Source organism: the organism of the source record quoted next, unplaced genomic scaffold (genome assembly GCF_019419815.1).
Source record: "Pyrus x bretschneideri cultivar Hongxiangsu unplaced genomic scaffold, Pyrus_bretschneideri_v1 Contig6, whole genome shotgun sequence".
NCBI lineage: Eukaryota > Viridiplantae > Streptophyta > Magnoliopsida > Rosales > Rosaceae > Pyrus > Pyrus x bretschneideri.
Window position 1 is genome coordinate 2,077,822 of NW_025999798.1, and position 20,850 is coordinate 2,098,671.

The 20,850-nt window shown below is 36.0% G+C and overlaps 2 protein-coding genes and 1 long non-coding RNA gene across 9 annotated transcripts; 2 read left to right on the top strand and 1 right to left on the bottom strand.

Annotated features, from left to right (window-relative positions):
* Positions 1–1,218: 1,218 nt before the first annotated feature.
* Positions 1,219–3,997, bottom strand: LOC103950842 (F-box/kelch-repeat protein SKIP11). Of its 7 annotated transcripts, XM_009362087.3 has the most exons (4): positions 3,715–3,997; positions 3,280–3,380; positions 2,420–3,077; positions 1,219–2,287 (listed from the first exon to the last, which is right to left on the bottom strand). In XM_009362087.3, exons 3-4 carry the CDS (start codon positions 3,006–3,008, stop codon positions 1,680–1,682), a joined length of 1,197 nt encoding a protein of 398 aa, XP_009360362.2. In that variant the 5' UTR covers positions 3,009–3,077; positions 3,280–3,380; positions 3,715–3,997; the 3' UTR covers positions 1,219–1,679. The 7 variants fall into 7 exon arrangements, with proteins under 7 accessions (XP_009360362.2, XP_009360359.2, XP_009360358.2 ...); XM_009362084.3 differs by having other exon boundaries at positions 1,219–3,077; positions 3,280–3,373; positions 3,715–3,987; XM_009362083.3 differs by having other exon boundaries at positions 1,219–3,077; positions 3,715–3,987.
* Positions 3,998–13,709: 9,712 nt separating this feature from the next.
* LOC125471619 lies at positions 13,710–16,213 on the top strand. The gene is made up of 2 exons (XR_007253733.1): positions 13,710–15,471; positions 16,030–16,213. It is a non-coding gene; the product is annotated as an uncharacterized LOC125471619 (long non-coding RNA).
* A 1,828-nt stretch (positions 16,214–18,041) lies between these two features.
* Positions 18,042–20,521, top strand: LOC103950844 (peptidyl-prolyl cis-trans isomerase CYP23). Its single transcript, XM_009362088.3, has 7 exons — positions 18,042–18,257; positions 18,345–18,607; positions 18,730–18,802; positions 18,883–18,972; positions 19,554–19,593; positions 19,883–19,965; positions 20,045–20,521. Exons 1-7 carry the CDS (start codon positions 18,057–18,059, stop codon positions 20,063–20,065), a joined length of 771 nt encoding a protein of 256 aa, XP_009360363.2. The 5' UTR covers positions 18,042–18,056; the 3' UTR covers positions 20,066–20,521.
* Positions 20,522–20,850: the final 329 nt, after the last annotated feature.

The following is a 20,850-nucleotide window of genomic DNA, read 5'->3' on the forward strand; positions in this document are numbered from 1 at the left end:
GCCCATTAAGGCCCAATATTGGATTGTTTTTTTTAGGGTGCCGAATGTGACGTTACTAATTTCCCCCGCCCATGAAAGAGCGGGCCGGTCGACAATATTGTTGTTTTACCTTGTACATGATATAGTAATAAATTAATTTATACGTTATCATATAAGGGAGTTGATAAAACGACATCCGTCACGAAAAGTTTGTCAATTTTCAACCATAAAACGCCAAGTTGAGCCGAAAGCATAGTTATCCAAACAAATCAAAAAGTAGACAAGTTAATCACCACCTTAACTTTAACCCATACAGAAAATTCCATGGAAAGAATAACCATCACTTCCCAAAACCAGGCGCATCAGGAACAGATAACGATCATGTCGAGCAAATTGACGTGCATGAACAACAAGATATCTGTCTTATCCGATTTAAAAAGAAGAAAAAGCAAAAAGTCAATGCGCGCTGCTTGCAAAAGTTTCAAACCTACCAATCATATCGCACGGCTATTCTACTCCACATGCCAATCAGAAAATCATGCCAAGACACCATTGGAGGTAATCGTTATTGACGCTCGAAATAGTCATATTTCACACATTTTCTTGCTTTTTTTATTGGAGAAAAGTTGACGAAAGAATGCTAATAACAACTCCCGTAACATCAAATTGGAGGAAGACATAAGTAAATGAAATAATGGCACGCTCCTCCCTCTTTTTCTAGCCTTCGGGATGACGAACCAAAGACGAATCAAGGGACAAAAGAAAAAGGGAAGAGTGCAGAAGTAGAGGACAGGAGTACGGAAATCACTATACTTTTACACACTCAAATGGCGTTAATGGAAGAAAAGAGAGCTGGTCAGTACCTCATAGACTAAACTTATGGAGGGCAAGTAAAAATCATGCGAATTATAGGTAGAACAACAGATTAACACATGAATGAACAACATCTACTGCAACACAAATCCGCTAAAATTATTCTAACTACGATCAGAACATTGCCGAACAAGAGTAAATTTCAAAAGACACACCTAAATGTGGAAGCAACAGTACCAGAAGAGGGAAGATGTTGCGTACATGACTAGAGTCTTTTAACATCGGACTGTTTTGCACATTTAGTACCATAAACGTTTATGAAGATTAGATGGTAATCCAAGAATTCAGAGGAAACTCAAAAATTTATTACATATATAACCCATCACAATTTCCTCAAGTAATGCAATCAGTACATAAGCCAGCATCAAAGATAACAACCTTCATAATTTATTTCCTCTTGTGAAGACAACACAAATACAATTAAGAAGGCGAAACCCGTAAGACTAGTTCTGTGTATTTCAAAAAGCTTCAGCAGGCACTACTGACAACCTACCAATGTGTTGGTACTTCAAATTATTGAACCTGTTCCTATATCCTACACGATGCCAACGTTTAAAATTTCTCATGTTACTAAAAATGGGGCAAGACAAATTCCATATGAGGAAATCAATATAAGCTTGAAAAAAGGAAAGTTAAAAAAAGAAAAAAGTTCACTCAAGAACTCATTCCCAGAAAACATTCAATTGAATCTTGAGTAAAATTAAAAATTCTTCCCCATTCTCCCCCACCCGAAAGGGATTTAACAATCAAAAAGAAAAGGGGGAGTTACCAATTAGCAAGACTCCTGTGTCGATGGACAATCCAATCTTATACATCTGTCTGTACCTTCAGCATCCCATCACTGCACAATTATAGACAAAGTTACCCAATTGCTTCCTCGCAAGCAAGTTCCATTGTGGAGGACCCTCACCTGGAACCCATGCATTGATCTCTATGAATCCTTCAACCAGAGCCCTAGGCCCGCCAATAACAATAAGCTGGTCTCCACAAGCCCTGAATGCAAGACCCCAACCATTCATTGAGGCTGCCCGCTCTGGCAATCTCCCCACCGTCAGCCACACTCTTCTCTCCTTATCATATTTCCTCACCTCCATGTCAGCGTAGTCAGCAGCATACAATTCATTATTTACCACTGCAACCAGAGGTGGTGCCTCACCAGCAGGCACATCAGTCTCTCTGGCTGCACCACTCCGTCCAGGAGACATGTTAGGTATTTCTGTCCATGTTCTTGCCGTTAAATCATATTCTTCGCCACATGTAAGAACCTTCGAATCACTTCCCCCAATGCCACCAATAACATAAAATTTTTCATCCATAAAAACCCCGGAACACATCTTCCGGGGCTTCTTCATGCTCGGGAGCATCTCCCAAGTCTGAGTCTCAGAATTATATAGCTCCGCAGAGCTGAGTATATTTCCCTGTGAATCACAACCACCTGCCAAAATTGCAATCTCTTTAAGGCTGGCAGACCCAAACAAGCATCTCGGGGCATTCATTCTCATTCCAGAAGACCACGAGTTTGTCAAAATACTATACCTAAAGATTACATGGGAAGTCACCTCCTTACCAAATACAAGAAGCTCGGTTCCCACAGCACAAGATTCCTTGTCCGAACACATGAAACATTCATTGGAAGTCATCCTTGGCAAGTGCATCCACCTTCCACGATTGGGATCAAAGGCCTCCCATTCAAGTAGGTGGCAAGAGAAATAAATCCAGTGCTCAATGACATCATTCTGCCTCCTCAGTTTATAGAGCTCCCCGCTCCTAACTAAGGAGCGGAAGCTCTGGTTCAAAGAGGCAATGGAACCATAATCAGATCTCGAGCAGCGAATTAGGCAGCTGATCAAGTTGTCCCTACCAATCCTATTTATATGCTTATCCGAATCTGAAGAAGCCCGAGAATGCTGCTGATCCTCCGATTGCTCACACAATGACTGATTCACCTCCGTCTCCACCATGTCACAACAATCCAATCGCTTACACAACTTCCTCTCTCGATGCTCTTCGTCGTCATCACCGCCATCAAACCCCAATGGGCGCTTGCTGTTGGAAATATCGTCGAGCCGGCGGTAAGTCATGTATGGCCACTCGCTTTCTGGCTGGCAAGAGCTCGGAAACACCCTCGAAAGCAAGCAGGATCGACCCTCCAACATTTCTCCGGGAAACAATCAATGGAAGGCCACCAAATTCAGACACAAATCCTATCCAAAAGCCTCTTATCTCTGGGTAAAAAAAATTGACAAATTCCACAGATAAATTTTCCAAAAATCCAATCCCCCAAGTCCCTCAGAAAGTTCAGTCAAAATACAAGATTCAAACTATTCAGAATTCAATCAAAATTAGAAGAAAAAAAATGTCCAGTTTGTTTGTCAAAAATAGTATAAAAACCAAATCTTTGCATGAATCGGATGAAGAGAGTCCAACCTTTTCAGCACTATCTGTCAAACTTTCAGCCTTCCAACTCCATCATCCAACGATCCCAGATGGGTTTTCTCCAAAAACCAATCTCTCAATTATCCTTTTTCCTTTCAACATGTGAGAAAGTCAAATCAAAACCAGAGTTTCACAGAAATTAATACCCAAAAAAATGAAAATTCTTGTTTGTCAGAAAAGAAAATTGGGTCGATGTTAAAACATTAAAATCTGTAAACCCAGCGAATCAAATGAGCAAAAAAAATCGAAATCAGAGCTTAATTTATAAGTTCTAATTAACCCCCAAAACAATAACACACAGTTAAATTAGATCTGTTTACAATTGGCTATTCACAAATAAACCTTTTTAATCCAGCAATTTCCCCACATAAAAAAGCAAATTAAATTGATTAAAAAGGAGAGATTAAAGAAATGCAAGGGACTTACGGATTGGATAAGAAGAAAAAGGACCTGGTTGGAATTTTCAAAATTTCTCCCTCTCTCTCTGCCTTTCTCTCTCTAACTGTAACTCCAAACTCACTGTTTCTTTTCTTCGCAGTTCTCTCTCTCTCTATCTCTCTCTCTCGCTCTTCCCCAATTGTCCGTCCTTTGGATTCTCTCTGCAAATCAGAGAAAGCTCTGAGCTTCTTCGGCTTTGGAGCAAAAATCTTCAGTGAGCCCCCCCATCCCTCTTAAACCATTCCATTTAAATTTATAAATTTTAATTTCTTGGTTTTTTGGCTTTTAATATTTCGACGTTATTTTTTAAGATCATAAAATAATATTATTTAATTAAGTTTTTATTTAAGTCGGAAGCACTATGGAAATCGCTTTTGTGTTAACATTTCTCGTTGAGTGGAGGTGGGGCCCCCAAAAAGCCTGGCAGACAGAGTTTCTAGCCGTAGTTGCCGTTATAATTACCGGGAACCGGTTGGCGCCTCCATACGTGTTGACCGGGGAGACTGGTAATGATAACTGTCCCTCTCTGGCGTCGACGGGCTGGCTGGACACGACTCCGTAATCTTACGTCATTTGCTGCCCGTGAAAGATCCGATTTCTCGTCTGACGTTTTGGTCAATTTATCGGAACTTTCCGGATGGTTTCGGGCTCTCCCATTGGAGGTTGGGATACTCTGCGATTGAACTTCTTACACTCGTTTTGCTTTTTTTGGTGGTTCCGGTTTTTTTTTCTTTTTTTTTTCTTTCTGGTGAAATTATTAACAAAAGGACCTTCGTTAATTACCCTATTTGACTGGTCAAATCCATCGTTAATTATATTGTTAATATCATTATTCCTTGGAAACTTTAATATCAATTTTTATGCTCAACTTAGTATTACGGTTTTCACTTGTAAGTGAGAGTTATTAGGTTCACTTCTCACCACAGTCAAATTTGAACTACATTATTATAGCTGGCCCATTATGAGGCTTAACTCACTCCCCCACCGATTTAATGTAAACGATATTGTTTGTTCCAAAAAGAATATATCAATGTTATGGGACATTTGACCCCAATGTTATTAAAAAAAAAAAAATCCTAATTTTCTGCCATTAAATCTCAATTAAGTTGGTATTTTCTTCTCAGGTAAAAATTGATTAGAAATAGCCATTGATGTGAAAAGTGAATTGTTTATTTCATTTGATGCAATTTGTTATTGAATAAGAAAATTGGGTTTTATAGGGTGCGTGTCAATTTTTGCGTTATATATAAATTAGGCATGCTCACTAAATTTTTGATTGGATTATCTAAAAGAATGAACGTTTTAACATTAATGTACAATAAAATATGATATAAGCGGTTTGCACTATGTAGGGATAAAACGTTATATTTACTCGTCAATGTAACATATAAAATGAGGTAGATTGATCAGACACATGTGTTTACCACTAAGTAATGTTATGTTTCATAAACTTATGAACATTTATTAGTACACAAATCTGAAACATTCACTTAAAAAACTTGCCACACCCGTTTATAATGACGTATTTAGGTTGAAACGATTTATTTTATTATACAAAATCAAGACCAACTTGGCCAATCTATATGCCAGATCTTTAATTATTCGTAGAGTATGAAAGATGGGAGCTAAGTTGAAAATTGGTTAAGGATTCAATTTTTTGGGCTTGGACACCAACCAAACAAATAGGTAAACTTCATCTTACTTTTTGTTCAACCGAATTGTTAACATGAAGAAAAGGTGTCGCAACTCCAAAATGTTTCAATCAATTATTCTTCTTTTTACTTTCAAGTTTGTCTTTGGACATTAGCACTTTAAAATTACGTGTGGACATGCTCGAATTAGAAAGGTCCATTTCATGCGGGAAAGGGAGCCGTGTCAAATTAATTACATTTCATCAACTTTTGCTAATGCCTACATTCTCAATGATCTCATTTCCAATTTGTAATTATCAACTTACAATTTATATAAATTTAATTATATAAATTAGGTTAGGACTTAGGATCAACAGGTGTCACACTTTCCCACGCTATAACCATGAAGCTAGTCATAATAATATGAACTGAGAAATGCTAAGAAGATTTTATTAAAAGTGAGATTTTTCATGGATTTTCTAACACTGGATAGTTTTTATACAATCTTTTATAATGTTGACATGAGAATTAACGTTAAACGGTAAGATAACAGATAATCAGTCCATGTAGAGTCTCTTTAGCATTTCTCATAACTTGGTACCTTCCATTTTTTTTTTTCATTTTATTATTCTCTTTTAACTCCTTATTTTTTTCCTACCACTTAGTACTATGGTCTATTGGTATTCGTTTTCACTTGTAAGTAAGAGGTTTTAGGTTCGATTATCACAAAAGATGAATTTAATCCAAATTATTGTTATTTCATTATGACACTTAGTCTGCTTTCTTATTCTCTTATTGTAAATAATATTATTTATAAAAAAAAATTGTCATTTTATTCCGTAAAATAGAAAGTAAAACTAAAACTAATTTACCTTTTGGTGGAAAATTCCATGTAGGCAAAAGCTTCAGTCAAGTCAAATACAATTTCAACCTCCATAAAAAAACCCCTTGCCCCTTGGATATGATAAAGGTCCATAAGTAATAGGAATAACATAATCAAAATAAAATAAATAGTATATAATAAAATGGTGCGAGAGGGGTCAGGGGCCGAAGTGTCAATTTAAGTAGACGGCTTTTCCCATTTGACCGTCTAATAAAAACCAAAATTTGTTTGAATTAATTTAGATTATCTTGTTCTCATATTGCGAGGCTGATAAAAATTGATGGATTGGACGTGTCATTATTTGATTACTAGCAAACACACACAAGCTACGCAACAAAATACAGGTAGAAATCCATTCCTCACCAGATACAGCACATCAATCAAATCCAGTTATTGTCTTGGGAATGAATTTCAAAATCGTATCTCATACGATACATTATGAATTTATTTTCTGTCGTTAATGATTCACACAATAATAATTAAATGTGAAATGTCATATTAAAACTACAAGCTAGTTCTATTTTTAAAAAAAAAAAAAAATCAAAGATAATTCAAGTTTTAATTGATAGGAATACGAGTATGATATATTATGCATGTTTATTATAACTTCTACACAAATACTATTAACTACCAAACAAAAAACAAGTAGACACCAATTTTGTGCTCTACCTTTGGCTAGTTATAACAAAGTGTTTAAAATGCTATATAATTTCATATTCATCAAAAGAAAGATGTTGTATCATTATTTATTTTTGGAAAACCAACGTAAAAACTTTACTGCAAATTAAAATGTTGAGAAAAAAACTTTAGCGGCAAAACATTTTTCCATCCATAAACAAGCTTTGCTCCATAATTTTTATCTCCACCAAGTTAAAGGGGTTTGCAGCTTCAATACGTAATTTTCTTTCATTTATGAATAACGATGTAATTTGATTGTGCACTCTAAGCATATTACGAAATATTTATGAATATATTTTTGTTTGTCATAAATAAACATTTTTCTATCAAGTACTCCTAAAACACACACTCGTGCACAGCACCTTTGCTTGTGTATTCAAACTCGAGACGCACAGATAAGAACCCATCCTACTGTCTTTTAGAATATTAAACTACATGCAATTTTACTTTTAACTTTCACTAACTTCAGTAAATCACTTGCAGTCCGTAATAAAGTAAAGAATATTTCCATAGATTTGGCGCGCTTCTATTGAGGGTAGACACTGATTTAGAAATATGTGCCACGTGTCGGCGCTGCACGTGGGTGGCTCTTAGTGGGCGGTAAGAAATTGTCCAAAAGGCAATGGCTTTTTTATTTTGTTTAACTTTAACGTTAATTGGCCAATTAAATTACTCTCTATTTATACGGCGGTCTACCGTCTACTGTGCTTCACTATTATATCGGCCAATCCAAAATATCTCATGCTAAACACGTGGAAGAATGTTCGTCTGTATCGGCTTTTGCTTTTCACACTATTTTTTAAACCTCGAAACTATGAATTTGTTAAATCTGAATAAGAATTTGTACGGGCTTTTGCTTTTCACGCGATTTTTTAAAAAGAAATCTAATTAAAAGGGTTTAAAAACTTTGAGTTTTAATTATAAGGATAAAATAAAGGGTAAAATGAATAATATCATAATTGACTTCTTAGTGTAAAAATATGGTTTTTCGTTAAAGTGAACAGTACTGTGAGTTTTTCGTTAAAATTCTCTTTTTTAAACCACGAAACTATGAAAATTTTAAATCTGAATAAGAATTTATTGATGCATAAGAAACCATGACTAAGGCGTAGTTACCACCTAAAATCTTTGAGTCTGTTTTTGCTCATCCCCTAGTTGAAGATGACTATCAACAGTGGCGGATCTAATTGGAATCATAGGGTCCTAATGTTATAGGTTTAAGCAGTGTTTAAAATTTATTCGATACGATTGATATTTTTATGAAAATATCTAAAAAATTTATTCAAATTTCTTCGATACGGACCATCAACCCTGGTTTTGGGAATGGTGTGAGTGTCTATTTCACGGAAAGGGATCATTTCTGAATCCTTTCAACCAAATCCACTAAATCAAGGGGTCTGAGCCCTTGAAATTTGATCAAACGGCTAAAAATAGGGACATATTTTAAAAGTTATAATAACTTTAGCCGTTGAATCAAATTTCAAAGGCTTAGATCTCCTGATTTGATGGAAGGGATCTGAAGAGGATCTCTTTCCCTATTTCACTAATCATGGTTATCAATGCATTTAATTAAACGTACCACTTATTCCTTCATATATATATATATCCCATCAATTAAAGAGTTGATTACAAGCTTTTTAGCTAAAATGGTTATTGAGATTTGCATAATTCCTCATTTTGGTCCTTGAGATTTGAAATCATTAGAATTGGTCCATGAGTTTGTCCACAATAAATTGTTTTGGTCATTTCTTGAAAAATCTCAATAAAATAATAAAAATACCTTCAATTTTTTTCAAATTATTTTGGTTTATTGTTTATTACATTGAAGGTAATTTTGTTATTTGGATTCTTATTTAACATAATTTTTCACCGAATGACTAAAATGATTGATGATAGACAATTTCAGATACCACTTCTATTGATTTCAAATATCAATAATCTAAGTGAAGAGTTAGACAAATATCATAAACCATTTTGATTAAAAAACCCTTGATTATTTTATCTTCCTCTCTTATCGGCTTACAGTCTAGTCTTGATTAACTTTTTAGCCCCTCCTGCTACGCCCACAGAAAGGAAGAACACAACGGAGGAAGAAAAAAGAACCGAATGGCATAAAGGCAAAACGGACAGCAGCATCCGCTGGTAAAATGACATGACGTCGAATGCTACGGTGCAATGCACCGGAATTAAGTTTTTCTGAGTGCTGTAGCCGAGAGAGCGGAAGAGAATTACAGATTAGTGTAATTATGTGAATCAGTTCTTTAATTAATTTAATAGCAAATTTCCTTTCTTAATTAATTTAATTATTTGTTTTACATGACATGACATGATTATGGCCAAAAGGAAAAACATGAGATCTTGAATTTGATACTTTGTAAGCTGTGAATCTTCTTGATTCTCGCTACGGGTACGCTACAATTCCCAACTAGTCTGTTTTAGGCCCAAAAATGGTGGATAATCGTGATTCCCCATCAGTTTAAAAAAAAAAAAAGGTTAAGGTTGGGGTGAGGAAAAAAAAAACTCAAAATCCTTTCACATTAAGCATGGCCTAAGCCCTCGGATTAATAGAGCATACCCACATCTGATAGGTGCGTAGCAAACCACAATTGCTTGCTCAGATTAAAAACATCCCTAATCTTTGAATTATTTGTTATGAGATCTCCAAGTTATTTTTCCTTACGGAAATCATATTCTCTAGTTGTGATTTCGTTTCACTACCATATTTGGAAGACGAAGAATATAGATGACAACGATGATCTCACATAATACTGAAGTCGTAACATAATTATGTGCTACTTTTATAGGTGTTGTCTCATCAATATTTGAAAGTGGCACGATTATCCCTTCAAGATTCATTTGTCAAAATTTTGGCACATCTTTTAAGTGATATATTATAAATTAGCGTTCACTTATAAAGATTAAGAATTACTCAAAGATTGAGCGATGTGGCAATAACAAAATGCATGATGATAGAAATGAACAAAACAAAGAAGAAAACTCGAATGAGCACACTTTCATTCCCTCCATCTAAATGCAACTTATATAAACCATAAGATCCTGAAAATAATTGCACTTACATGTTGGGGGGGAATTTTCTTTTGCTTGGATCAAATGTAATGTGAGTGAATATTAGGAATACAAAACGATAAATGTGAAGTGCAAAAGAATATAAAGGTAGAATAAGGTTCATATGGAATCACTCAATTGCAAAATAAAGGCAAAAGCTCGCAAAAGGACTTGAAAGTGGGATTGCTCATAGCTATGCCCTATAGGAGGGTCGTACTCTTTTATATATAAATGAAAGCAAACCCTAATTAATTAGAATAATGGTTGTAAGTACGTCTTTGTGACTTTGTTTAGAGGATATTTAGCTCCATCCCAAAATTAAGATGATAAATTTTTCACGACACTCGAAACAACAAGGTCGTGTTATCCTCGTACCCTTATTAATTTAAGTCCTTCAATCTTTTTCAATTTATTCTATCAAACAACCGAAAATTGAAAGAAGTGTGTGAGAAGTAACAAATGGTATGTGGATACCACCATCCGGAACAATATTAGGCGGTGTTATAGTTTAACTGAAAGTATAACAATATATATATATATATATATATATTCAGTTAAGATGATTTCGACATGTGAACTGAAGACCTACATATGCTCCGATTAGAAGATGTGATTATGAGACGAAAGCTCAGGATAAAAGGGGTAGAAAAAGACCTAGAAAGACTTTGAAATAGACTATAAGAACAAATAGAGTAATTGGTGTTAACGTAAAACTTGACGCAAAATCGAGTGTCACATCATTTTCAGGTTCATACAACCGACTCCACTTATTGGAATAAAACTTAATTGTTGTATATACAATTTTATTAACATATAATTAATATAAGACATATCAATCCTATCGTTTATTGTATACGTAAAAAGACATTAATAACTTGTTAAAATTGATCGATAAGGACTAAATATAAACAAAGGAAACGCGGTGTAAACACGACCACGTGCAGACATCATGTTTAAGGATCTTAAGAAATTTAATTAACGAAAACAATTATTTTAAAATATTGCATGTCTATAGTCTAATCGACTAATCCAATTGGGTAAAGAAACAAACTTCAAAACCAAGCAACTCCACTATCTCTCTCCTCCAAACCACAAAAAAGATTCTGGCGTGCACTCGCTAATTTTATAATAAATAATTATTAACAGTAATAATCCTCTTTCATGAACCGAGGCACTCCAACGGGGCCCGACCACGTGTCGGTCATTTGTGTAAAGACGTGTGGTCATGTGGAGCATTATTGGATGCTGAGAAAGGTGTTTAATCAAGCTCACCGACTGATCGCAACTCGCACATATATACACATTTCAAACTTCCAAGTGCTCTACGGTCTGCACCCAACTTAACTTAATTACCAGATAATTAAGGTTAACGATGACGATGATGGTGAACAAGTCTCGTGTAGCTCATTGACTTGATTTTTATTTTATTTTAATTTTAATGTACATGTGTTTCTTTGTAATTATGCATGTCTGTTCAACTAAGTTAGGTGAGACCGTAAAATCATACAAAAATAAGTAATGACGGATTTAGGAGTTGAAATTTGAGTGGTTCTAATATTAAAGGTCTATGCTTTTTAAATAAAAACAGAGTGCGAAGTACGAAAAAAATAATAACAGTTTGTTCACTGAGGCTTTTTTTTTTTTTCGAACACTTGACGAGTGATATCGAGAGAATTTGTTAAGTGTAGTCCATGCAACCTATCGAGATATGGCTAACAAAAACACTTAGTAGGTACAAAGGGACTAGTACAAAATATTCAGAGAGTCTACGAAAAAAACTTCACATGTATACTTTCTGAACGCCAGGTGGTCGTGAGACCATCTAAGTCCTAGTGTGTATCCCTCTCTGAATACACGAATGCAAACGATATATTGTAGTTCATCGACAACATAATTCTTATCTATATCATAAACGAAAGAAATTTTTGGCCCATGGATTAAGTAGCAGCTTGAAAGGTTACCTATTCGGAAATCTTCGAATCTACATTTATTTTCAACTCGCTGAAGCATTTCGTCACTTACTACACTCTTCCTCGTCTCTGGATACCTAGGTATCCACCTTAAACCTTTCCTCGTTTGAACCTCGCCCTTATCACCAGATATAGTGGGGAATGTCTCATTTGCGTGAAACAAATTTTTGGTGGTGATGTTTTGGAGTGAAAGAGAAGTGAAATTGTGGAGAGAGGTGGCTAACCCATGTGACATGTATGGTTGTTTGCAAGACAATATAGCTTTGATTGCATGTTAGTTTGGGTTTATGCGTCAAGGCCCATTTCAACATCAATTTACATAAAGGCTATAAAAGTGGTAAACTTTGTGTTTAATCTTCGCTCACAATTGGAACAAATTCATTTAAGAAATGATTAATCCTCTCAATTTTGCTTTCACTGTTAGGGAAAGGTTTCATGTTTTTTTATTGGGAGTAGTAATGATTTAAAGTATTTATTTTACTATTCTGTACAAATTTTATTGCAAATAATTCATAAATTATCAACTACTTAATATCCAATTTTGACACGACATTCATTGTTTACGAGTAAAATTATTTCTAAACACGACGAAAATAGACTTGTTGGGAGTAGAAATGATTTCAAATATTTATTTTACTATTTTGTACAAATTTTAAATCGCAAACAATACATAATTTATCAACTACTTAATATCTTATTTTGACATGACATTCATTGTTTATGAGCAAAACCATTTCTAAACACGACGAAAATAGAAAGAAAACGTAATGGACAATCTTATTTATTTGTATTATATTTTTATTTTATTTTATTAAGACTGTATTTGAACTGTTTTAAGCATTTATGGGATCAAACGAACATGCATTTGACACACTTCAGAGCTTAAGGAAATAAAAGCATATAATATGCTACTAGACTCCTAAAATGAGCATTCAAAAAATCAAAAACTTACTATTTGTCAAAAGTACACAATTCTTCATTTTAAAGTGTATTTGAATTGTTTTCTGCCATTCATGAGATCAGTCTTTTCAAATTATCAATACCAAAACATATTGGGTCGTGTTTAACGATCTCGTATCATTAAAACATTATGCCTCCAACAAAATAAAAAAATTCATGCATCTAGCTGCGTATAGACATGCTTCGTGCAAACATACTCGCAATACATCACATAAAACGATGTGTGTGTGTGTATATATATATGTATGCATACAAAGTCGTATGTAACTCCACCTAAACTTAATCATCACATAAACCCATGTATATATAGTATAAAGGTTGCAGATATAAAGTGAAGATGCTTTTAAAATTATTGACAGATTTACAAGTCTGATGGGGATCTACAAGACCTAATAAGGCAACAAATAAGCGTAAAAAGCCAAGTGGAAAATGTCAATACAAGAGACGTATTCCTCGTGCCCTCCCTCCCATTTCCGCATTAACGAATAATCTTTTTCAAAAAATATTGGAAAAAAAAACAGAGAAAATAATTTTTTGTTAGGCAAACGTCATCTTCAAAACCCATCTTTTTCATTTCTTTATTTTCTGATGGAAATGGAAATATACGCATAAATACGACACTTGTAGATGCAGCGTATGAGATTAGCCTTATGTCGTATTCACAGATAATAAAAGTGGGGAACAAGAAACCCGTGAATTTCGCCAAACCAAAGCAACCGACTTTGATTAGAAAAACAAATACTCTGAAACCCTAAATACGCATGTAAAATGATGACTGCCTTCGTGACAGCGACTTTGGTCCATTAAGGCTATGGGAAAAGATCACACGCTGTGTAATGTATGAAAAAGAAACTAAGAATCTTTGAGTTCTTTATCTTAACACAAGTTTGAAGTTTCTCTTCTTCCTTTTACCTTTTACTTCTTAACAAAAGCCAAGAATTTAGATGCGTGTTCTCCGCCAATGAGAGAAAAAAAAACTTTAATGTTAGCGACCAGATCACGTCACTTATCGTCTGAACACATAAAATTACTCAATCTTAGGTGTGTTCTATCCTATTCCGCTTGTCTGCAACAACCCTAGATCCATTATTTTTAATGATGTGACTCGCTTGTTAGTGAGTAAAGTGGCCTTGCTTGTTAGCAATGATTTGATGTGGTCTCGCTTGTTGGCGGTGACATTACTTGTACCTAGTTTAGGTTTGTTGCGTCTGCTGTATTTGTGGTGGATCTAAACATGTACACTTATGTTAATACCGATAGTGTTTGTGGTAGCCAATTAGCTAGAGGTTTATCTTTATGCTTGTTTGTGCTAATTATTTCCATATTATTGAATTGGCAACTGAAGAATGCGTCCACGTGGTAACATTGTATCTGTTCATGTTTGTTAATGAAACCACTATCGCTTCTTGTCAAAAAATGGTATGACTCGAACATTTCTTATCAAATTAGTATGTATCTATCTAAACAAAACATCATTTTCTCATTTTATTTTATGAAGAAGTTGGGGGATTTCAATTTTTTTTTTTTATTCCAATATTTAATTCTTGAGTAGCCTCTCAAATCACCAACTTAATCTTGGATTGCTCGTCTAATAAATGGAGGACCATCATTCATCATCATGCATGTTAATAAATTTGTGACATTGGCAAATGTTTTATTCCTTGATAGCTTATAATTTAATAGGCTAAATTGTTTGCGAATATTGCATGCATGTTCCTAAGAGCAATTGTCAATGAAAACCTACAAATTTAATAAGGTGGTGGAGATGAATTATTTGGTTGGTATCATCGTATATACGTGTCTTCTAATTAAGTTTATAACAATTATTTGTAATATCCCGGAATCATATTTTGCATAAAACAAATAATTAATCAAAGAAGATAGATGATCAAGTGGGGTTGAGAGACAAACCATGTTGCAATTACTTTTTTCTTTTAGCAATTTACTACACGTACATGATGCCACGCCAACGAAAGCTAGTCGGAGAATTTTATGCCGATGATTAAGATGATTTCCAATTTAATTAATCACATAAAACAGTCTAGGGTTTATCTCAACTTGATGCATGTTTAAAGCTGAAGAGGTGGTGCGCGCATGACAATTTTTTGTTCTTTGATCAAGTTGAAAGTCCTAACAATGTTATAACATGATCACTTGAACACATATTGTACATATTTTTTTAATCGTAATGAATATCTCATGTTTTCAAAACCAAAGTTAAAAAAAAGAAGATATATATTTATTTTATACGCACGCTATATGAATTATGGAATACTTTACATTGTCAAGACCATGTCTTTGTTTGTTGGTTTGTTATTATTTTGTTGGTTTTGTTTCTTTCTCGCTTTTGTAGGACGATTAAATGGTGTTGTAAGTTGCCAAATTTTTACATGAGATGGCATCCATATTCTCAGCGTCTTCCTCATTGTGCAGAAGTGGGGCATCTTCAGCAGTTTATTCTCATCACATGGTCCCGATGATCATCAACTTGTTATTGTTTTAGTTTGATGAGGTTTGAGTTTGTTGGATTCCCTAAAAGCTAGGGTTAAATTTCTTGGTAAATACTTGTGATATTAGTTTGATTTTCGTTGATTAGTGTAACCGTTTACATTATATATAAGGAGAAAAACTCAATAGTTTCGATGTATTGCATGCAACAATTGTCCATGCATTACTTTTCTCGTCACGCGAGAAGAGGTATAGACGTAGTCATTGCATACAACCGGCATCTGCTAGAGTTTTCCAAAAGGACAGCACATAAGCACATTAATTAGTACAACTCATGATGGATTGTTAGTTAGCTATTTTCAAGTCTATGCATTCAATATACACGCATCATTGTGGTTTTGAAGGGCTTGTTGTGTAACTAGTATTAGAAAATTGAGAAGACAATTCTGATTTTGTTTCGACCTCTTCTTTGCTGCTGATTCTGTGTATGCAGACATTGCGCAGAGAGAGAGTTGAATACTTTTGTTTTCGAGTTTTCTTTTCTTTTCCTGCCAATGCTTTTCAAAGTTTACAACATCTAGAACATGCATAAGGTTGGCGCAATCTGAAAACCTTGATTAGATTGATACGAGAAACTGATGATTGGGGATTTGCTAATTTTCAACAGAAGACCAGGCTGTAAGCACGGTGTCGTGGAGACGAAATTATGATTACGAAGAAGAAGAAAAAGATTGTTCATTGTATACAAAAACCGGAATTCTATTATGATCCGATGTACTGAATACGTCAACGCATGCTATAAAAAATCATATAAAAGCAAGAAAAATGCAAGAAAAAAATTTGGAGTGTGCTATTCACACATCTCTTTTTACTTTTCACACACCCTTTGTTAATTTATATCTTTTGATCTTCTTCAATTCATCCGATCTAACGGTCAAAAATTAAAAAGATGTGTTAGAAGTAAAAAGTGATGTTTGGATATCACATCCAAAAAACTTACTTGGGAGATCAGTGTGTAAACAACAACACCATATAAACAGTAATTTTCTTTTACAATTTAATAAAATTAAACACTGTAGATAAAAATTGGGTTGGGCTAGAGTGCAAGAGGGAAACTTGTCAGGGCCCAATTAAAGCCCATTGATATGATTAGAAGATAGGAATCGGATTACTACTAGCTGGATAGAAGCATCAACGAATTATCAATGTCATTGACGACCAAAAACTGCTTTTTGGGAAATGTGGGTGGAATATTTAGCACATATGCTTAGGAAACAAATACCAAATTGATATGAGCCATTGAGAGAATGGGTGCAATTACAACTCACATTGAGTCAGATGGATACTACGAATTGAATAAAAGAATATTGGACGAGACTGTCACATACTGCAACCCCACTCGTTTAAGATGGGATCGCATTATCTCTAAAATGCCGGTTGAGGCAGTCTTACTCAAGACTTTTTCAAATCAAAGACATTGCTCGATCCCTTTGAGGTTGTAAAGTTCATAGATGGCTACTTATCGTAATCCAATGTCAAAAGGAGAAGTACTTGGTTGTCCACTAGGTGTTTGGTGAACATGACTGCATTGGACGACGACGTTTCAATGTCATTACAGCCACTCGTGAAAAAGAGCACATATTAGCACATAATCCGTTCCCATTGGTCATGGCGACACAATAGTAAATGTAGCCTATGTGGACTGGATGACGTTTCAACGTCATAGGCCTAGTTGGCCCATTTCTCGCCTACAAAAAAAAGAAAAAAAAGAATGGTGCCTTGTTATGATCCCACATTGGCTACACCAGAAATGGTGTAGTGGTACTTAAGTTCTTGGGCCCCCCCCCCCACCTATCAAGCTAGTCTTTTGGGTTGGGCTCATCCTTTGGGCTTGAGTATCTAACATTGGTATCACAGCTTAGTTCCCGACATTGCGGAGGGGGCGATCTGGAAAGGGCTACCTTAGCAGGACGACCAAAGGGTGCGCCACCATTAAGAGTGAAAGCCAACAGAGTAAGGGCCGCCCTGGGCGTGGGGTCTTCCGAAGGGTGGTGTGATGTTATGATCCCACATCAGCTACACCAAAAATGGTGTAGTGGTACTTAAGTCCTTGGGGTCCTCCCACCTATCAAGCTAGTCTTTTGGGTTGGGCTCTTCTCTTGGGCTTGAGTACTTAACATGTCGGTCCAAAGAAGGAACTTATACGTCTGCATGGCATCTCTCATATCGGGTGAAACTAATATGAGCTCGGTTGAAACTCAAAATAAAAATTTCATACTTTTGCGAGAATGGTTTAACTAGGCATGTAGTCAGGCGCCCCAATCTTAGTTTCCTCCTTAAAAGGTGTGTTATCAAGGCCCCTCTCCATGAAAGCTCGAAAATATGTTGCTTTAGCTCAATAAGAGGACATATCATACAATCAACATTGTCTCAGCTCGACCGAGATATCAAATTAAACTGAATTTTTGTGTAACTAGCTCCGCAAAGAACTCGTCATGTACTCCTCCATAATTAAAAAAACAAAAGAGATTGCAGCGTCATTATTTTTTGGAGTACTAACAACAGTTCCGTTATAAAACATCCGAAAACCAAAACTTTGCACTGCTTACAAATTTATTGGGCCTCTAGTACGATTTTTGGGTCAATAGTTGGGCATACAAAACTTGGGCCTCATAAAATAGTCAAAGCCCTATAATGTTGAACCGAGCAGCGTGCTTTTGGTTGCTGACGCGAAATGCGTTGTTGGACGGCAGATTTGGTGGGAAAATGTGGAACCGCAAATCGGCGCTGATCGGACTGATCAGTTGCTTTTACTTTCACTCCGTATTTCTGACTAGTTTCGTCGCCGCTTCTTCTCCGGACCCGCTGCTCGGATCTGCCCGCGTCGTTTTTCAGGTAAAAAAATTAAATTTGAAAACGTAGCAGAAATTAATGTGAATTTTTGGGGACGAATTTGGATTTTGATCTTGTGTGGTTTTACAGACCAACTATGGCGACATCGAATTCGGGTTCTACCCGACCGTCGCGCCGAAGACGGTGGAGCACATTTTCAAGCTGGTCCGTCTCGGCGGCTACAACACCAACCACATCTTTAGGGTTGAGAAAGGGTTCGTCGCCCAGGTGGCCGATGTGGCCAGCGGAAGATCGGCTCCGATGAACAAGGAGCAGCGGAGAGAGGCGGAGAAGACGGTGGTCGGAGAGTTCAGTGACGTTAAGCATGTCAGGGGCATTCTTTCCATGGGAAGGTACAGCGAAGTTTCTATCTTTCTGATTTACTTGATTAGAAGCTTGAAGTTTTCGCATTTCGTGTCTTTAATTGTGAATTACTATCTGGGTAATTGTTATATTTGCTAATTTTTTTGTGTAGATATGAAGATCCGAACAGCGCCGGATCCTCCTTCTCAATGCTGCTTGGAGATTCCCCTCATCTTGATGGGAAGGTAAGCTGACTACACTTTGATAACTTTGTTGAATCGGGCATGATCATCGATAATGTGTTGACATAAGAAAACCTTTTCAGTATGCAATATTTGGGAAAGTTACTAAAGGTGATGAGACCTTGAGAGCGCTTGAGGAACTCCCTACACATCAGGAAGGGATTTTCGTAATGGTATGCTTATCCCTATGCTATTCGCTTATTTTCAATTTCGATAAGATCAATTCGTCAATCCTGTAAAGTTAGAATCATAGTTTTCCTGTGTTAGTTATGTAGGATGGTATCATAGAACAATATAGCTAGTTATTTTCACCCTTCTAAGATGTTTATAGATATTGCCATTACATTTGATGTGCAAATATATTAATGGATTGGAGTCAAAACTAAATATTTTCGCTTTGCTAGGGAGCTTGACATCTAATTGGATGAGTTTCGTATAATTAAATTAAATTAAAATTCTTGTTATGTGGAGTCAGATGGTTTTCTCTCTGGGGTATAACTGTTTTGTCATCATGCTTGGACTATTGTACTTTTACCCTATGCACCGCAGGTAGTGTTGTCTACCAGTGTCTCTGGCATTAGTATTTCCCCGGACATTGTCTGCATTGGTTGCATGTGGTAAAGTAGGCGTGCTTCTTACTATGGCATATATGCTCTGGGTCACAACTCTTATATCCATTTGATGGGAGAATCACTGCATTCTTGGCTCGGAAATGATTATTCTCTTTAATTCATTTTCTTATTTTTCCCTCCAGCCCACCGAGCGCATTACAATTCTGTCAACATACTACTATGGTGAGAATCAAGCACCCTTTGATTTTGTACTAGTTTCATATGTATTGACACTAGCTTTAACGACTGGATAAAGGAGCAGCGGTAGGTTTTTTGAAAAGTTTGAGGCCAAAGGCCGAACCGTGCACATCTCAGAAGTTCTCCGTTTCGTTACTTTTTTCCTTGTTGATACATGTCTGCCATGTGATGACGCGTCCAGTGTTGTTGCATTGGAGATTTTAATGATCACATTTAAATCACTTAAATCGGTTGAGTTTACATTGTGTTTATGGCTTGATCGTGTTACTTTTAGACACCGAGATGGAGCATTGTGAACATGAGAGGTCTGTTATGAAGCAGAGGCTTGCTGCATCTGCTGTTGAAATCGAGAGACAGGTAAATAAGATTTACAACGAACACGATCCTTTCAAACATCCAAATGTAAACATGGACTTATCAAGTGTCATATTTGTAGAGAATGAAATGTTTCCCATGACATAGCTAGCAAATATCGGAAGAAGAGATGCTGTGGTTGCTATCAATCATCGAGATATCCGCTGTATGTTGTCAAAGAGCAGTGTACAAGGGGGTGAGGAAAGTTCAAAGATCCATTCGAGCAGATGGGAGACAATATTTGTGGTGTCAATCGAGTATCTGCCACTGAATACCTGACACTAAAGCTGTCTCTGTAAGTGAACGTCGAAACCTGATGTTGTACTGGATGTTGATAATGGCTGACATGTTCGTTGAGACCACACACTTGATTCGTAATGTTAGCTGTGGAAGCAAATAATGGATTTATAGTGTCTTAGTGTCGATAGTATTAGTCTTCACTGTTGTTTGTATGGAAAGTACTTCCGTGTAACGAGAATGTAACTATGACGGTATCCCAAGTCCAAGTTAATCTTGATCTTGAGATACCGCCTATAATGACATATGTTGCTAAGTATCATACCCTAGACAAGAAAACTCTCGACTTATAAAATAAGATTGAAATGTTGCTTGGCGCCTTGGAAGTCGGATTTTTACTCGAGAGGACAGTGAGAGTTGAACTCTTGTTAGCCTGGTTTTTACCACCGAATTGATGAGAAATTTGCAACTTCGCGTAACAATCGGAAACATGTCAAATTCCTAACAAACCGGATATACCCTAGTGCTTTGAGGCCGTAAAATGTAGGGTGGTAGATTGAGCCCACAACTTTCACCGTAACGACGAAAGCGAGACAGTTAGATTCAGTTGACTGTCGATTTGGGTCAAAACCTGTCGCTGGCCTTGCAGAC

Excerpts from the sequence above, each read along its gene's own strand:
- LOC103950842 (XM_009362085.3), bottom strand. The coding sequence starts at position 3,008 with ATGTTGGAGGGTCGATCCTGCTTGCTTTCGAGGGTGTTTCCGAGCTCT.
- LOC103950844 (XM_009362088.3), top strand. The coding sequence starts at position 18,057 with ATGTTGAACCGAGCAGCGTGCTTTTGGTTGCTGACGCGAAATGCGTTG. Across the intron at positions 18,973-19,553 it reads AGGAAGGGATTTTCGTAATG|CCCACCGAGCGCATTACAAT; the intron begins GTATGCTTATCC and ends TTTTCCCTCCAG. Across the intron at positions 19,966-20,044 it reads CTGTTGAAATCGAGAGACAG|AGAATGAAATGTTTCCCATG; the intron begins GTAAATAAGATT and ends TCATATTTGTAG.